The sequence below is a fragment of the Gossypium hirsutum genome, chromosome D05, assembly GCF_007990345.1.
Source record: "Gossypium hirsutum isolate 1008001.06 chromosome D05, Gossypium_hirsutum_v2.1, whole genome shotgun sequence".
NCBI lineage: Eukaryota > Viridiplantae > Streptophyta > Magnoliopsida > Malvales > Malvaceae > Gossypium > Gossypium hirsutum.
In genome coordinates this window covers 7,779,233-7,794,659 of record NC_053441.1, presented here as the reverse complement: position 1 = coordinate 7,794,659, position 15,427 = coordinate 7,779,233, and the positions used below count along the sequence as shown (strand labels likewise).

General features: G+C 35.6%; 2 protein-coding genes across 2 annotated transcripts; both read left to right on the top strand.

The window, feature by feature from the left end:
- The first annotated feature begins 208 nt into the window (after positions 1–208).
- LOC107906569 (uncharacterized) lies at positions 209–1,616 on the top strand. Its single transcript, XM_016833604.2, has one exon. It carries the CDS (start codon positions 357–359, stop codon positions 1,533–1,535), a length of 1,179 nt encoding a protein of 392 aa, XP_016689093.2. The 5' UTR covers positions 209–356; the 3' UTR covers positions 1,536–1,616.
- Positions 1,617–12,865: 11,249 nt separating this feature from the next.
- LOC121216737 (uncharacterized) lies at positions 12,866–15,063 on the top strand. Its single transcript, XM_041092133.1, has 3 exons — positions 12,866–12,912; positions 13,930–14,409; positions 14,861–15,063. The coding sequence occupies exons 2-3, from the start codon at positions 13,932–13,934 to the stop codon at positions 15,061–15,063; spliced, it is 681 nt and encodes a 226-aa protein (XP_040948067.1). The 5' UTR covers positions 12,866–12,912; positions 13,930–13,931.
- Positions 15,064–15,427: the final 364 nt, after the last annotated feature.

Below are 15,427 nucleotides of genomic sequence, written 5' to 3'. Positions count from 1 at the left end.
TTTATTATTGTTTTTATTATATTGTGTTAATGGGACAAGTTTGTGAAAAAAATAGCTTAAAGAATCCATTTCATGCGACCAAAGCTTTTAAAAAAATCAAAAAGGAAAATTAATCTATAATATTTTATACTGAAAAAGTTAGTTCTACTGCAATTGGGTTACCGAAGAAAACAATATTGGGCCAGTGAATAGATTCCCAATTAGTAATTGGGCCGAGGGTCTTCCTTTTCCTGCTAGTAATCTGCGACTTGTTAATGGCTGCAGAAGAGATTTCATTTTATCTTCAAAGAAAGCAGCAAATGTTTCACCGTAGATTTCCATAATAGTTTTTGGCACCCCCATTGTTCAACCAATCCATGGAAACTGCCTCAGTGCTGTTGCAGTCGAGAACAATCCCTTTGGGCTTCAACTTGAAATGCAACCAAATTGTTTCTTGCAGGCATTTCAACAAACAATTTCAAAGCAAGGGTTTTTATTCCCATCAGAGCCTCAAACTCATCCAGAACCCATCAAGCTTCAGTCTCTTACCATCACCACTTCATAAAACAAGAACCCAGTTTTTTTCGCCTCTCAAATGCTCATTTTCCGACATTCCTAGCTCAGATTCTCAAAACCCTTTGCTTAAACCCTTCAAAAACCTCTCTTTCGATTCAGTCAAATCAAGTCTTTCTGAGTTAACGCCTATAAAGATTGTGAAATGGGCTACTACTGTTTCGCTTGGAATTGCAGCTACCAAATGGACTGTAAAATTGGCTTTCAGCCCTTTCTTTTGGATGTACTTTAGCTGGAGTTGGTTGTTCTGGCCATGGTTTGTAGCCATAGCCCTTGCTGTTTATGGTTTGTATTGTTTCCGAAAACATTCGATTGGTGAAGCAAGCATTGTGGAGCAACTTGCAATTGTCACTTCAGTGTTCGCTTGGCTAACTCTAGTACCCCCTGCTTATTTCAATGGCTATCTTGAAGGTTGGCCATTTGTCTTCTTCTTTGTCTACCACTATTTCTTTTTCTTCAACGTCAGTGTTAGAAAACGACTGTACGGGGATTATTATGCCCGTCCACATGATCCTAAGTGGGATGTGAACCCACCCAAATGGTATCGCCTTTTGTTCTGTGTTGGAGTCATGGTTGGGCACTGGCTTGCTGCATTTGAAGCACCGGAGCTTCATCGGATCCCAGGAGGCTGGAGCAATGTTGGAGTGTGGATATTGATTGTGGTAACTCTTTTGATGCAATATAATTCAACATTGTATCTTGCAAAGTATTCAGAGAAGGTTGTGGTGCCAACTGCTGTTGTCCAATTTGGGCCATACAGATGGGTACGGCATCCAGTATATGCATCTACAATGCTTTTATTTGCAACTTATTGCCTTGCACTTAGAGCACCTCTGAGCTTGATGTTCGTTGTAGCAGTTTGTTTGATGTATTATGAGCAGAAAGCAAAACTTGAGGAGGTTTTAATGGTAGAGACTTTTGGAGAGAGTTATTTGGAGTATGCGAGTAAAGTTAGGTGCAAATTCATACCTTTTGTGTACTAGCGGCAAACAGGTATGCAATGTAATGAAATTATTGAACTATTTAAGCTTTGGACTTAGGTAAGTGCTAATGCTTTTACTGAATTTTTTGTTGCTTTGTCATTGATTTTCATATTGGTTGCAGCTCTCTTTGTTCATTGAATGATACATATATATTTGAACTTCTTGAATAAAATGAATTGACCTATTGATTATGATCATTAATGGCAAATGCTCTCTCACGTTTGCCAAGGTCGGGAGCTATCTGATTTAGTATTCATTATGGAGAAATCACACCTTAATATCTTATTTCTTTAGAAAAATTCAGTTAGTTCTGGTAGTCTTTTGTAAGTTCATTATGCAGAGTTAGGTTGTGCTCACGGAAGTGATCTCTAGATTGGTGTTTAAGAAAGAAGCCATCTTCGAATAAGCATATCCCTAACAAGTATTTGGGATATGGCTGGATCCTGCAGATGTAGGAACTTGGAGTCTTGCTCATTTTTTATTGGACATATTCGTTGAGTAGAGAATGATCATTGAGGAAATCCGAACATACTGTTGGTTTATTTGTAGTACTAGAGGAGCTAAGCTTTACAATTTTAAGATCTCAGGAACACGAGTTACTTTAAATTATGAAATTCCAAGTTTAAAATTACTGAAAGGTGTTTTAATTTGTGAAGCACTGAAGTTTTGTCAGACAAGATCCACTTTCCTAACTTACTACAAATTTGAGCAATGAACGCTACTGGGATATTGATACAGGTGTTTTAATGTGTGTGTGTGTGTGTGTGTGTGTGTGTGTGTGTGTGATGAGTGTCTTGTGAGGTAAAGGTTAATCTAAGGCAGGATGGTTCACATCAGGTTGTTTGCTTTGTATTACTGCTAATTCTTACCACTTACCAGCTTTTATCAGTGTCCGTCATATAGCAGTAAGGATCCATAAAAGCGTTTATAATGAGACATGAGATTAGACTGCATACAAATATAACTGAATGTTACGTTGTGGTTTCTGGAATGATTAGATGTGTATTTTTAGTGCTCTGCGTCTAGGATATTGCTTTTGTAAGTGCTATGAAGGCATTAAAAACAACAAAGGAAAACTACATTTTACAAGTCAACTAATGTACACTCATCAATTTAGGTGCCTCTTTTTTGTTTTGCACTTTATGAACACGAGGAAAAAGGTATATTCTTAACCATTTTGGAATTCAAATAAGTTTGATCCGTTTGTTTGACAATGAGCAGTGGTGCTGCATTTTCATGATTTTTGACTAGCTGGCCATAGTTCAGTCTTGATATCCTGCAAGAATATTATTTTAAATCATTTGAAGTCTAAAGAGCTCCCATCTTTATCTTTCCTATTATTAAACACAAATATAGAGCAAAAAAGAAAGGTGAAAACTCTATCCTTTGTATTCCTCAAATGGCCATACAGAGCAAAATTGCAAAAACCGAGATTTGGTTGCCAGCATTCTGTATGAACCAACTAGCTTGCTTAGATCCCCTGTATGGAGAGGAGCTTCGTAGATGAGCAGGTGTCAGCAAATTGTACTTGTTGTCAATTTAAAAATATTAGGTACGTTCTGAGTGTCCCGGTTTGACTTCTAGATGTTTGCACTGTGGCGTTTGGAGACTGGTTCGTGTAGGATGTGCTTTCAATGGGTTCTCAAACTTCATTTGCATGCATTTACCACATTTATAAAAGAATCATCATCATTATTTTTCTAGTCCACCTATCCTATAACTTAACTGAACTATCTAATTAATCATGGCATGCAAACTTATATGGACTTCTAAAATTAAAATGAAAGTAATTCGTCATCAGGGAAAATCCAAAAATAAATCATCAAGACATCTCTCATGATATATGCCACATATATGTATCGTGAACATTTCCCCTTGTGTTATTTTCTAATAATTTTATTGTCAAGTCTCAATCAAACCAGAACAGGTTATGACACAAATGGGGTGGACTATGGTATTGAGCCCTGCGCATGACGACACTGAAGTTTTGGGCCTTACCTTGTAACTTGAATCTCAATTGGGCCTACAAAACAACAGATTCATAAATTAAATTTTAAATTTAAGTTTGATTTGGTTATGTTTAAAAAATAACTAATTTCAATCTCCATCAATACTGTTAATATTTGTCAAAATTTTTAATCTAATATTCACCTTATAATAAAAATATAAAATTTAGGATTATATGTGAAAAAAAACCTTAAGAAAATGTAAAAAAAAATTCAATTAAGCCCCATATTAAATTCGCATCCAATTAAAATAATCAATTAAGCCCCTCCACGGTTTTTGTCATTGACCATGTTGGCCGTTAAAACAAATTGATGAAATAATTAGATAGTGACACGTGTACTTTCTGGCTTAATCTAATATTTCCCTACAAAAATCAAAAAAATTATTTTAAAAAAACATAAAAATTAAAAAAATTAAAATATTATATATTATATATTAAAACTTATTAAATATTAAAAATATTATAACGTTACAAATTTGTCAGTTCAATTGATCTGTCTAGTTCAATTAAATAAAACATTAAAAATAAAAAGATCTATTCATCTGTTTCTCAGGTCAACCGATCTAATGACTTTCTCTGAACCAATATCCTTGTCGATTTCGGTCTAATCGGTCCAACCAACTAATCCGGTTTAATTCAAGTTTTTATGATTATTTTATAAGTTTATATCAATTTTAGTATTTTATGGTTTTTAAAGAATTTTAATATGCTTTTATAAAATTTTAAATATTCTGAATATGTTTTATAAATTATATAAATTATTTTATAATATATTAGAATTTTATATTTTTAATACTTTTTTATAATCTTTTCATATTTTTATAGGTTTATATAAATTTTCATTTTTTTAATATTTAAATTTCTATAAATTTTCTTATATTGATATTTTTTTATTTTTAATAATTTTTATGTGTAAACCAAGTGCCACCATCTGATTGGTTTGATGACAAACTTTAAAGAAATACTTAACACAAGAGAGGAAGATAACCAAAATCAATTCACTGTTATTAACTTCAACAATTATGCCTTTGTATAGGCTTACAGAGAAATTAAATCGTGGAAGTAAGATTCTCCACTAACAGACTAATGAAAACAGAATAATCCCATCAAGATTAAACAAACTTATTAAACAAACTTATTTGACTAACAGACTTGCTAAAAAATAGGAGTTAACAAATTGACCATAACACTTAATAAAAAAAATAGAAATGTGGTGTGATTAATTTTCCATCAATCCCTTCCTTAAATTGAAAGCAGATTTCCAGCTTAAGCAATTTCATCATGCGATCCCTCCCTCAACGTGCAAACTCCCAACAGCTTTCTCAACTTCATGAACCTTTCAATCTTGAGAGGTTTGGTGAAAAAATCAGCAGCTTGATCATCACTTCTACAATAAACAACTTCGATAATTCGCTTCTTCGTGAGATCTCTCAAGAAATGAAATTTTACATCTATGTGTTTCGTTCTTCTGTGCAAAATAGGATCCTTTGACAATTTTATACCTAAACTGTTGTCACAATAAATTGGAGTAGGTTCCTTCTGTGGAAAAAAAAAACATTCGCAAGAATGTTTCTTAGCCAAATTGCTTGAGTAGCACATGTAGTGGCTGCAACATACTCTACTTTAGTGGTTGACAGAGTAACAATCAATTGTTTTTTAAATGACTAAGAAATAGCCCTTGATCCTAGCATGAACACATACATACCCCAAAGTGTTTTTCCGATAATTTGCATCTCCTAAAAAATCACTATTAGTGAATCCAATGAGATTAGACTTTACTCATTTCTTGAATAAGATCCCACAATCCGATGTCCCTTGTAAATAACGAAGAATTCTTTTAGCAGCAAGAAAATGCATCTCCTTTGGGTGTTCCATGAACCTGCTAATAAGACTAATGGAATGCATAATATCAGGCCATGTGGCTGTCAAGTACATCAAACTTCCTATGAGTTGTTTGTATAAATTGCTGTCAATCTTCTTACCAGAAGGATTTTTCTCCAATTTCAGCCCTAGCTCAGTGGGAGTGGCTACAGAATTGCAATTCTTCATCCCAAATATGTCTAAAATTTCCCCGACATACTTCTTTTGTGAAATAAAAATTCCACAATCTGATTGATATACTCCAATACAAAGAAAATAATGCATTAACACAAGGTCAGACATATCAAATTCTTTCATCATTGATTACTTAAATTTATCAAGCATCATTGAATCATTCCCAGTATAAATTAGATCATCCACGTACAAGCACGTAATAACAATATTCTCATTCTCAACTTTGCAGTAAAGAGTATGCCCATATGGACATTTCTTAAAACCTACTGAAATGAAATAAGCATCTATTCGACTATACCAGGCTCTCGGAGCTTGTTTCAGCCTGTATAGTGTCTTTTTTAATCTATATACCTTCTGTTCACTACCATATTTCACATAACTAGGAGGTTGATCGATAAATACCTGCTCTTCCAACTCCTCATGTAAGAAAGCTGACTTTACATCAAGTTGTAGAACCAACCACCAGTTTTGTGCTGCTACTGCTACCATCGATTTGATTGTGTCAAGCCGAGCCACAGGAGCATATACTTTTTTGTAATCAACACCGAATTTCTGCTTGTAGCCTTCAGCTACTAAACGAGCTTTATACTTGTCAATCTCACCATTTTTTTGAATTTGGTATTGTAAACCCATTTAACTTCAATTGACTTTTGTCCTCTTGGAAGATCAGTTAACTCCCAAGTGTCATTCTTTTCAATTACGACAATCCCGTCATTCAAAGCTTCTTGCCATTTCAACTTTTTACAAGCATCATCAAAATTCACAGTATCACAATCTGCAAATAAAGCAAAAAGTGTCTGAGGATCTTCATCATCTTCAGATTGATTCTTACCGACCACATAATCTTTCATCCACATCGACTTTCTTCTGTTTCTTTTACCACGTCGGTTCTGTTGATCTGCTTCAACTGTAGGTTGTTCCATTGCTGGTTCTGTGATCTCCTCACTAAAATCAGCTGGAATTTGCCTCAACTGCTGGTTGTCATTATTTTCTTCCCACGACCAGAACACCTGCTCATCAAAAACTACATCACGACTTATAATAATTTTTTGGTGGTGGGGTTATATAATTTTTAGGCTTTAGATGTATTGCTAATGCCAAGAAAAACACATTTCTCAGCCTTGTCATCAAGCTTTGCCCTCTTCTGATCCAGCACATGAGAATAAGTAACACATTTGAACACCCTGAAATGACGCACATCCGGTTGTCAACCTGACCAAGATTATTCCGGTGTCATATTTTGAATAGCATGTGTAGGGCTTTTGTTTAAAACATGAACACTCTAACTCACCGCCTCTGGTCAAAAGAATTTTGGAACATTACTCATTCGTAAGAAATTTCGAACAATATTTAAGATTGTTCGATTCTTCTTTTCACTTACTTTATTTTGTTGATGAGTATAAGCTGCAGTGAGTTGTCTATGGATCCATTAGAGCCACAAAAGCTTACAAATTCTTGAGAAAGATATTATCCTCCACGATCACTGCAAATAGCTTTAATTAACATTCCAACTTTCTTTTCAACCAGCGCTTTAAAGCTCTTAAAAGCTACAAAGGCTTCAGATTTTTCATGTAAAAAGTAAACCCAACTCCTCCGACTGAAATTATCTGTGAATGTTATAAAATAACGCTTACCTCCATTTAAAGTTGGATTCAGTAGTTCGCAGATGTCAGAGTGAACCAGTTCAAGCTGTTTTTAAGCTTTTCAGGCTTTTTCTTTTGGAAAACTATCTCGAGGCATTTTTCCACAACACAATCTTCACACACTCTTAAAGGAATATCGAATGTAGAGAGACCAACAACCATCTTTTTTTGTTGTAGTGTTTGCAGTCCTCCAAAGTTCAAGTGCCCGAACCTGTAATGCCAAAGCCACGCCAAACTTGTTTCTTGTGTTGAAAAACAAGAATGGTCATGTTTAATATGTTGAATATGCAATGGAAAAAGCTTATTGGCCGTCATGGTGACATTAGCAATTAACCTAAGATTGACGTATTAGATCTTACACACTCCATCCTTGATAATCACCTCATAGCCTGTAACAGCTCGATTTTTAGTGATGTTAGAAATAGTGGTTCGAGCCACCAAATCTGATAAATAAGTTCGTAAATTTTTATTATTTAATATTTACGAGCCAAATGTGGTTTTTAAAATACTTTTGAATTAGTAATTTCTATTTTATAATGGCATATCTTAATCCTGAGTGGATGATGGATTCTGTATGCATGACTCATATGCTTTGATGTAAATGAAAGCTTGATTTCAAATAAATAAGGAACCGAAAATTAGTACGTTGGGTATACGTCTTTTGCATAATGTAGTATTATTCCGCAACGGTGCAATTCATATCCCAATTTAGGGTAAATGATATCATTTTATTGGCATTACATGATTGATGAAAAAAGAACATATGTTATTCGTGCACGTGAGGATGCCTCTGCACCTGATGTGATTACTAGTACTTTTTCTCTTATTGATACTGATATAATTGCTTTAATTGATCATGGTTTTACTCATTCATATATCTGCACGAATTTAGTGAATAATAAAAATTTATCTGTTGAGTCCACTGAATCTGTGGTTAAAATCTCAAACCCCCTGAGCCAGTATGTAATGGTGGATAAAATCTGTAATAATTGTCTATTAATGATACGAGGTTATTATTTTTCGGCTGATTTAAGTTATTGTCATTTGATGAATTTAATATAATTCTGGGTATGGATTGGTTGACTCAGCATGATGCCGTGGTAAATTGTAAACAGAAGTATATTGTATTGAAATGTCAGGACGATGAATTACTCTGTATTGAATTTGATAAATTGAATGGTTTGACTAATGTAATATCAGTCATGTCAGCACTGAAATATATCAGGAAATGGTGTAATGCTTACCTTGCTTATGTGTTAGACACTAAAGTATTTGAATCGAAGATTAAATTAGTGCCAGTGGTATGTGAATATCCTAATATGTTTCCGAAAGAATTACCTGGATTACCACCGGATAGAGAAGTGGAATTTTCTATAGATCTTGTTCCTGGAACAACACCAATATCAATAGCACCTTATAAAATGGCACCAACGGAATTGAAAGAGTAGTTAGTTGTAACAGCTGGATTTGTTTGTATGTATTCTGTAAACCACTCATTCATAATTTAGAAGAAGACTTCTTTTGCCTCTCCTCTTCGGCCCTCATATACGGGCCTTCTACTACTGGATGCTTCTCTTCAAACTGAAGCTTGAGCTTGGCTCTCAGCTTCCTCGAATTCAGCTCAGTTGGATGACATTACTATATGAAAAACATATTTGAAATGGTTAGGAGATATCACACTATCACAGGTTATATAATGGCTTGTATAGCTAGACTGTTACATGCTACGTTAGTCTGAGAATCGGCTAAACCGTAGCTTTGATACCAATAAATGTAACACCCTTAACCCGTATCCGTCGCTAGAATAGGGTTTAAGAGTGTTACTAGAGTTTACCGATCAGACTCAGATATTTCATATTACTTCATATTCATATAAGAAATTAGTCATAAATTTATCTTATCGTCCATTATATGAGCGCTCGAGACCCTAAACATACATTAGAAACAAGTCGGGACTAAATCAGAAACTCAGCGAATTTTTCTCTTATTATTGAACCTTGAGTTAAAGAAATCCCATCACATCCATGGGTCTAAGGTTGGGCCATATGATGGTCTTTCTTTAACTCAAGGTTCAATAATAAGGGAAAAATTATCTGAGTTTCCAATTTAGTCTCGACTTGTTACTAATGTATGTTTCGGGCCTCGAGGGCTCATATAAGGGACAATATGATAAATTTATGACTAATTTTTGATATGAATGTGAAGTAATATGAAATATTTGAGCCTGGTTGGTAAACTCTAGTAATGCTCCTAAACCCTGTTCCGGCGACAGATACGGGTTAATGGTGTTACATTTATTGGTATCAAAGCCACAGTTTAGCAGATTCTCGGACTAACGTAGCATGTACCAGTCTAGCTATACATGCCATTATATAACTTGTGATAGCGTGATATCTCCTGACCATTTCAAATATATTTTTTCATATAGTAATGTCATCAAACCGAGATGAATCCGAGGAAGTTGAGAGCCAAGCTCAAACTTCAGTTCGAAGAGAAGCATCCAGTAGTAGAAGGTCCGTATCTGAGGGCCGAGGAGGAGAGGCAAAAGAAGCATTCTTCCAAATCATGAATGAGTGGTTTGCAGAATACATACAAACAAATCCAACTGTTACATAGCCCTTTTCTTGGAGTTGACCCACATTAAGTAAATTTGTCTTTAGATTCGGAATATAGAAAACATCAAAAATACTTTGGACAGATGAGAACTTTGTTTGGATCTTTATCTTTCTTCGTCATTGGACAAAAATGAGAGAGTTGTCACCAAACTTTACTGTTGTTCGAAACGTCTCATCGAGCTTAGAGAACGTTGATCGATCTTCACACATATGATTGCTACAACTTGTATCAAGATACCATAAATATTTTCGAGTCTCCTCATTCGAATCACACACCATTAATAGAGTAACTTCTTCCTCTTCCTCTTCATCAGTTGCTACTGCAAAATTTACCTTTTCTCTACCGCGGTCTCTACCATTCCCTCTCCAATGGCCTCGACCTCGACCTCTGCCACTGTCTTTATTTAGGTTGGTATATCATTCACTACGGTAATGACCATACATGTGGCATCGAAAACATTCAATCTGGGATTTGTCTATAGCTTTTGGTTTCCCATCAGGTATGCGATGATCCCAAACATTTCTCCTCTCATCGGCGCTTCTTCCCCTCCATTTGTTGTTACCATGCCCAGAATCTTTGTGAGTCGGCAGTGCCAGCAGCACTTGCTCCCCACTCTCCTGTAAAACGAATTTTGACTTATGAATCATTAATGAGTTCTTTAACTCATCAATGGAAAAAGCTTCGAGGTGTTTTGATTCCTCAATTTAACAGACAATAAAATTATATTTCGGCAACAAGGATCGTAAAACTTTTTCAATGACAGCAACATCTTCAAGCTTTTCTCCATGAGTACGCATCCTATTGACGATTGTCATTGATTTGGAGAAATAATCTGAAATAGTCTATTCTGGCTTCATGCGCAAATTCTTAAATTCCCCTCGCAATGTTTGAAGCAGTGCATGCTTTGCCCTTGCATTGCCTTGATACTTCTTTTTCATTGAGTCCCAAATATGTTTTGCCGTATCCTTGCAAAAAATCGTTTCAAGAATTGAACGATCAATTGCTTGGAACAAATAATTTTTGGCCTTCAAATCTTTCAGCTTTTGTGTATCAATCTCCATCTTTTGTGCATCTGTCAAACTGGTTCCAGCTTCTAGCTCTTGGATTCCATCCTCAACGACAGACCAATATTCTTTTGGCCTTAAGAAAATTTCTATCAACATGCTCCAATTGTAATGGCCCAAATTTGAGGTTATCGGAACAGTGGTTTCGGAACCACAAATCCGATGAGAAAATTTTATTTTTCTTATATTTTTATGGTCTACAATTTCACAAAATGATTTTTTGAAAATTTCGTTCGAAAATTTCGACGTTTGGGCACTCAATTTAGTCAAAAGGACTAAATTGTAAAAAGTGCAAAAGTTGAGTTCTACATGTTAGAGGTGTCCAATTGTTATGAAACTTTAAATTGGAGGTCCTTATATGGTAATTAAACCATTGGTAACTTGGTAGACAAAAATGGACATGAGATAAGTGAAATAGAAAATTTTTAAGTTAGGGGCAATTTGATAATCTAGTAATTAAAATGAATTAAAAGGGAAAAAGATGGCAAAAATCATCATCTTCTTCATATGAACGAAATCAGCAAGGGGGGAAGCCATAGTTAGGGTTTTCAAGCTTCCAAGCTCCATAGTAAGTGATCCCAAGCCCCGTTTTTAATGTTCTTTACGTTTTTGAGATCCCGGTAGCTTAATTTAGCTTATTCTAGCAATAATTTAACCTAGGGTTTATATTTGGAAAAATACCCATAGGTGAAAAGTGTTTATTTTGATGTTTTATGAAAGAATATGAAGCTAGAAATTATGTTAAACAACTTTTGCTAAGCGATTTTAAGTGAAAACGAGTAAAACGACATAATCGATAAAAATACCTAATGTTCATAAGTACATGTTAGAGTGGGAATTTGATGTTGCCATAGAAGGGAAAAATGTTCAGAATGTTATAAAACATAAGAATAAGAGATGAAGTTTAATTTCCGAGCCTTGGGGCAAAAATGTAATTATGTAAAAGTTTAGGGGCAAAATTGTAATTTTGAAAAAGTTAGAGTCGAGGGCTGTTTTGATGAATGTGATTATTAAATAAGTTAAATTTACTATTTTAGATCAAGAAGTACGAAACTCGAGGTTAGACAAAGGGAAGAATAAAGTTGAAGACTAAGTTGGTGAATTTGGCTATAATTGGTACCGAGGTAAGTTTACGGTAAATAAATGTAATATTTCAATATTTATTATTAATGCTGTTAATTTCCAGCAATTATGAATTTATTTTATGAATTTATTTGATGATGATCCAAGCATGAAATGATAGAGAATTAAAATTTAAAAGTCCCGTTGATACATAAGGATGGTACTGGATACGAATGTCATGTCATTTGGGTAAAGAGATCCCATGTAAGACCATGTCTGGGACATGGCATTGGCATCCTTAAGATCATGAGAGGTCCCCTGTAAGACCATGCCTGGGACATGGCATGGGCACCGAGACGAGAGGTCCCATGTAAGACCATGTCTGGGACATGGCGTTGGCACCGAGATGAGAGGTCCCCTATAAGACCATGTCTGGGACATGGCATGGGCACCATCACGAGAACATCCCATGTAAGACCATGTCTGGGACATGGCTTTGGCATGTTATTATCAGAAGAGACCCGAGTATCCTTATTATTCCAATGTAGCTCAACGGGCTTGTAAACGAATCATGTTCATGAAAGTTCAGTTTAAAGCATAAATGGCAAGCTCAGGTAAGTTGTAAGACTTAAGAACTTATTATACTATCAATTGATGTTCAACGATGCAGCAAGGATTGAGTAAGTTATGCACACAAGTATTCTAAGTAAACAAGTAAGAGAACTAGTATGAGATTAACTAAAGAGTAAACTAGAGATATAGACATTGAGTTTAATTATTTAAGTTAAATATTGTTATTTATTTGCTAGTAAACTTACTAAGCTTTATGCTTACTTCTTTTATTTCTCTTTCTCTTATAGTATTGCAAAGCTACTTCAAGGATCCTAAAGAAGTCGGAGATCGTCCACACTATCAACTACAACTGCTCGGTATTTTATATCGAAACACGTTTGAGTTATGGCATGTATAAGGATTTAGTTATTTTGTATGTTTGTAATGATGATTTTGCTAATGAGTGATGTGTAAGTATTTGATGATGTATGGTTATTAAAATGATTAAGGATGAAGGTGTTTGTTGTTATGAAAGATTAGGTGATAAATTATGCATGGAAATCATGAAAGGATAAAATTTTGCAAAGAAACAGAATTCAGGCAGCACAGTGACGTGAATTTGAAAAATCACCCAAGATAGTATAAAATGAATTAGAGGGTGAATGATATATGGAATTAAAGCTTGTTGAGTCTATTTTCATGGAAAAATAACGGTGTAGAAAAAGGAAATTTATATTTTAAGATATGTGAATTTTAGTAAGATAGGGTCAGAACTGTTTTTGGAGTCCCCTGTTCTGAGTTTAGAAAATAATTACAAATTGTACAAAAATGGTTATGAGTTGAAATTTACATGCTTAGATTTCTTAATGAGTCTATTTTCTGTAGAAACAAGTAAGAACTTCATATGAAAATCCTACAGTGAGAAAACTTATTTTTAGTGACTAGAGGTCAGGGCAGTCAGGTGGTGAAACAGGGGAGACTTTAACTAATAAACTGTACTAATTTGCTGAACCAAAAATTCTAAAAATTTTATGGTGAGTAGATATATGAATCTAGTTTCAGGGAAAATTTACGGAATTAAATTTCGAGTTCTGTAGCTCAAGTTATAATTAATTTAGTAACTGCTGCGCGATTGGACAGATTTGCTGCGAATAATGAAATAAATTTTCAAACCTAGTTTTTATGCTCCGAATTGGTAAGATAAGCTAAGTAATGCCTCGTGCTCGACTCCGGAAACGGTCTCGGGTAAGGGGTGTTACATTTTATTGGTATCAGAGCAGGTTTAGTCGGTTCTCGGAAATACTCAGTAAGAATAAGTCTACCTATACATGCCATACTTATATATTTTGATAGTGTGACGACTCCTGACGACTTTAAAATGTTTTCTTTTATAGTTATGGATCCTGAACGAGCTAGTACAGATGAAGTAGAGAGTAATGCGCCTATTCCCGCAGAAGGGACGGTGCCATCAGATGTTAATGTTAGTGAAAGACCTGCATCAGATAGACAGGGAGGAGGAGCTAGAGAAGCCTTCTTCCAAGCCATGACTGATTGGTTTGCCGAGTTCGTTCGTACGAATCCGGCTGTAAGACCTCCACCCCCTCAAGATTCACAGGTTCCCCATGTAGCTTCCCCAGCTGCAGGTATATTTATCAGGGAGAGACCACCTGTTGATAAGATTAGGAAGCAAGGGGCTGAAGAATTTCGGGCTACCAAAGATGACGATGCAGAAAAAGCAAAATTCTGGCTTGAGAATACCATCAGGGTTTTTGAAGAATTATCTTGTACACCGGAAGAATGTATGAAGTGTGTGGTCTCACTTCTCAGAGATTCCGCTTATCATTGGTGGAAGACTCTCGTGTCTATCGTACCGAGTGAGAGGGTTACTTGGGATTTCTTTCAGGAGGAGTTTCGAAAGAAGTACATCAGCCAGAGATTTACAGAGCAGAAAAGGAAGGAGTTTCTTGAGCTAAAACAAGGTAAGATGTCCGTGACTGAATATGAACGCGAATTTGTCAGACTTAGTAAGTATGCTCGGGAATTTGTATCCACCGAAGCCAACATGTGCAAGAGATTTGAAGATGGGCTTAATGATGACATCCGACTATCAGTGGGTGTATTGGAAATCAGAGAGTTTGTTGTTCTGGTAGAAAGAGCTTGTAAAGTAGAAGACTTGTTAAAAGAAAAAGAGAAGAGCAAAGCTGAAGCTGGAGCGCAGGATACAAAGAAGAGGCAAATGAGTAAATCATTTCAGTCTACATCTAAGAGGCCTAGGGAGCTCTCTAGCGGATCACATTTTCCACATATATATTCTGGCCGAAGCAGAAGTAGAAGATTCGAGGGTTTTAGAGCTCAAACCACTACAGTTGCAAGCACTGGCAGTACTCGACCTCCTAGACCGAAATGTCCTCAATGTGGGAGACGCCACCCCGGAGAGTGTAGAGCAGGTGAAAATGTTTGTTTCAGATGTGGAGCATCCGATCACTTTATTCGGGATTGTCCTGAAACAACTAAAAGAGAAGAAATAACGAGTGCGAGATCAGGTAATGCTCCTACCAGAGGTAGACCGCAGAGAAACCCAGGAGTGGGGGCAAGTAATAGGGGTGCATTCAAAGATTCAGCGGTTAGATAATATGTTAGAGCACCTGCAAGATCATATGCTATTCGAGCTCGTGAAGAGGCGTCCTCTCCTGATGTAATTGCGGGTACATTTTCTCTCTATGATACTACTGTTATTGCATTAATTGATCCTGGCTCTACACATTCATATATATGCACAAAATTAGCATTTGTTAAAAATTTGTCTGTTGAACCTACTGAATTTATGGTTAAAGTCTCGAACCCCCTGGGCCAGTTTGTGATAGTGGATAAAGTTTGTAAAAATTGTCCACT

Bases quoted from the DNA above. Each gene is read 5' to 3' on its own strand.
- LOC107906569 (XM_016833604.2), top strand. From the start codon at position 357: ATGGAAACTGCCTCAGTGCTGTTGCAGTCGAGAACAATCCCTTTGGGC.
- LOC121216737 (XM_041092133.1), top strand. From the start codon at position 13,932: ATGGATCCTGAACGAGCTAGTACAGATGAAGTAGAGAGTAATGCGCCT. The intron at 14,410-14,860 runs GTGAGAGGGTTA...TGGCCGAAGCAG, and splicing joins TCTCGTGTCTATCGTACCGA to AAGTAGAAGATTCGAGGGTT.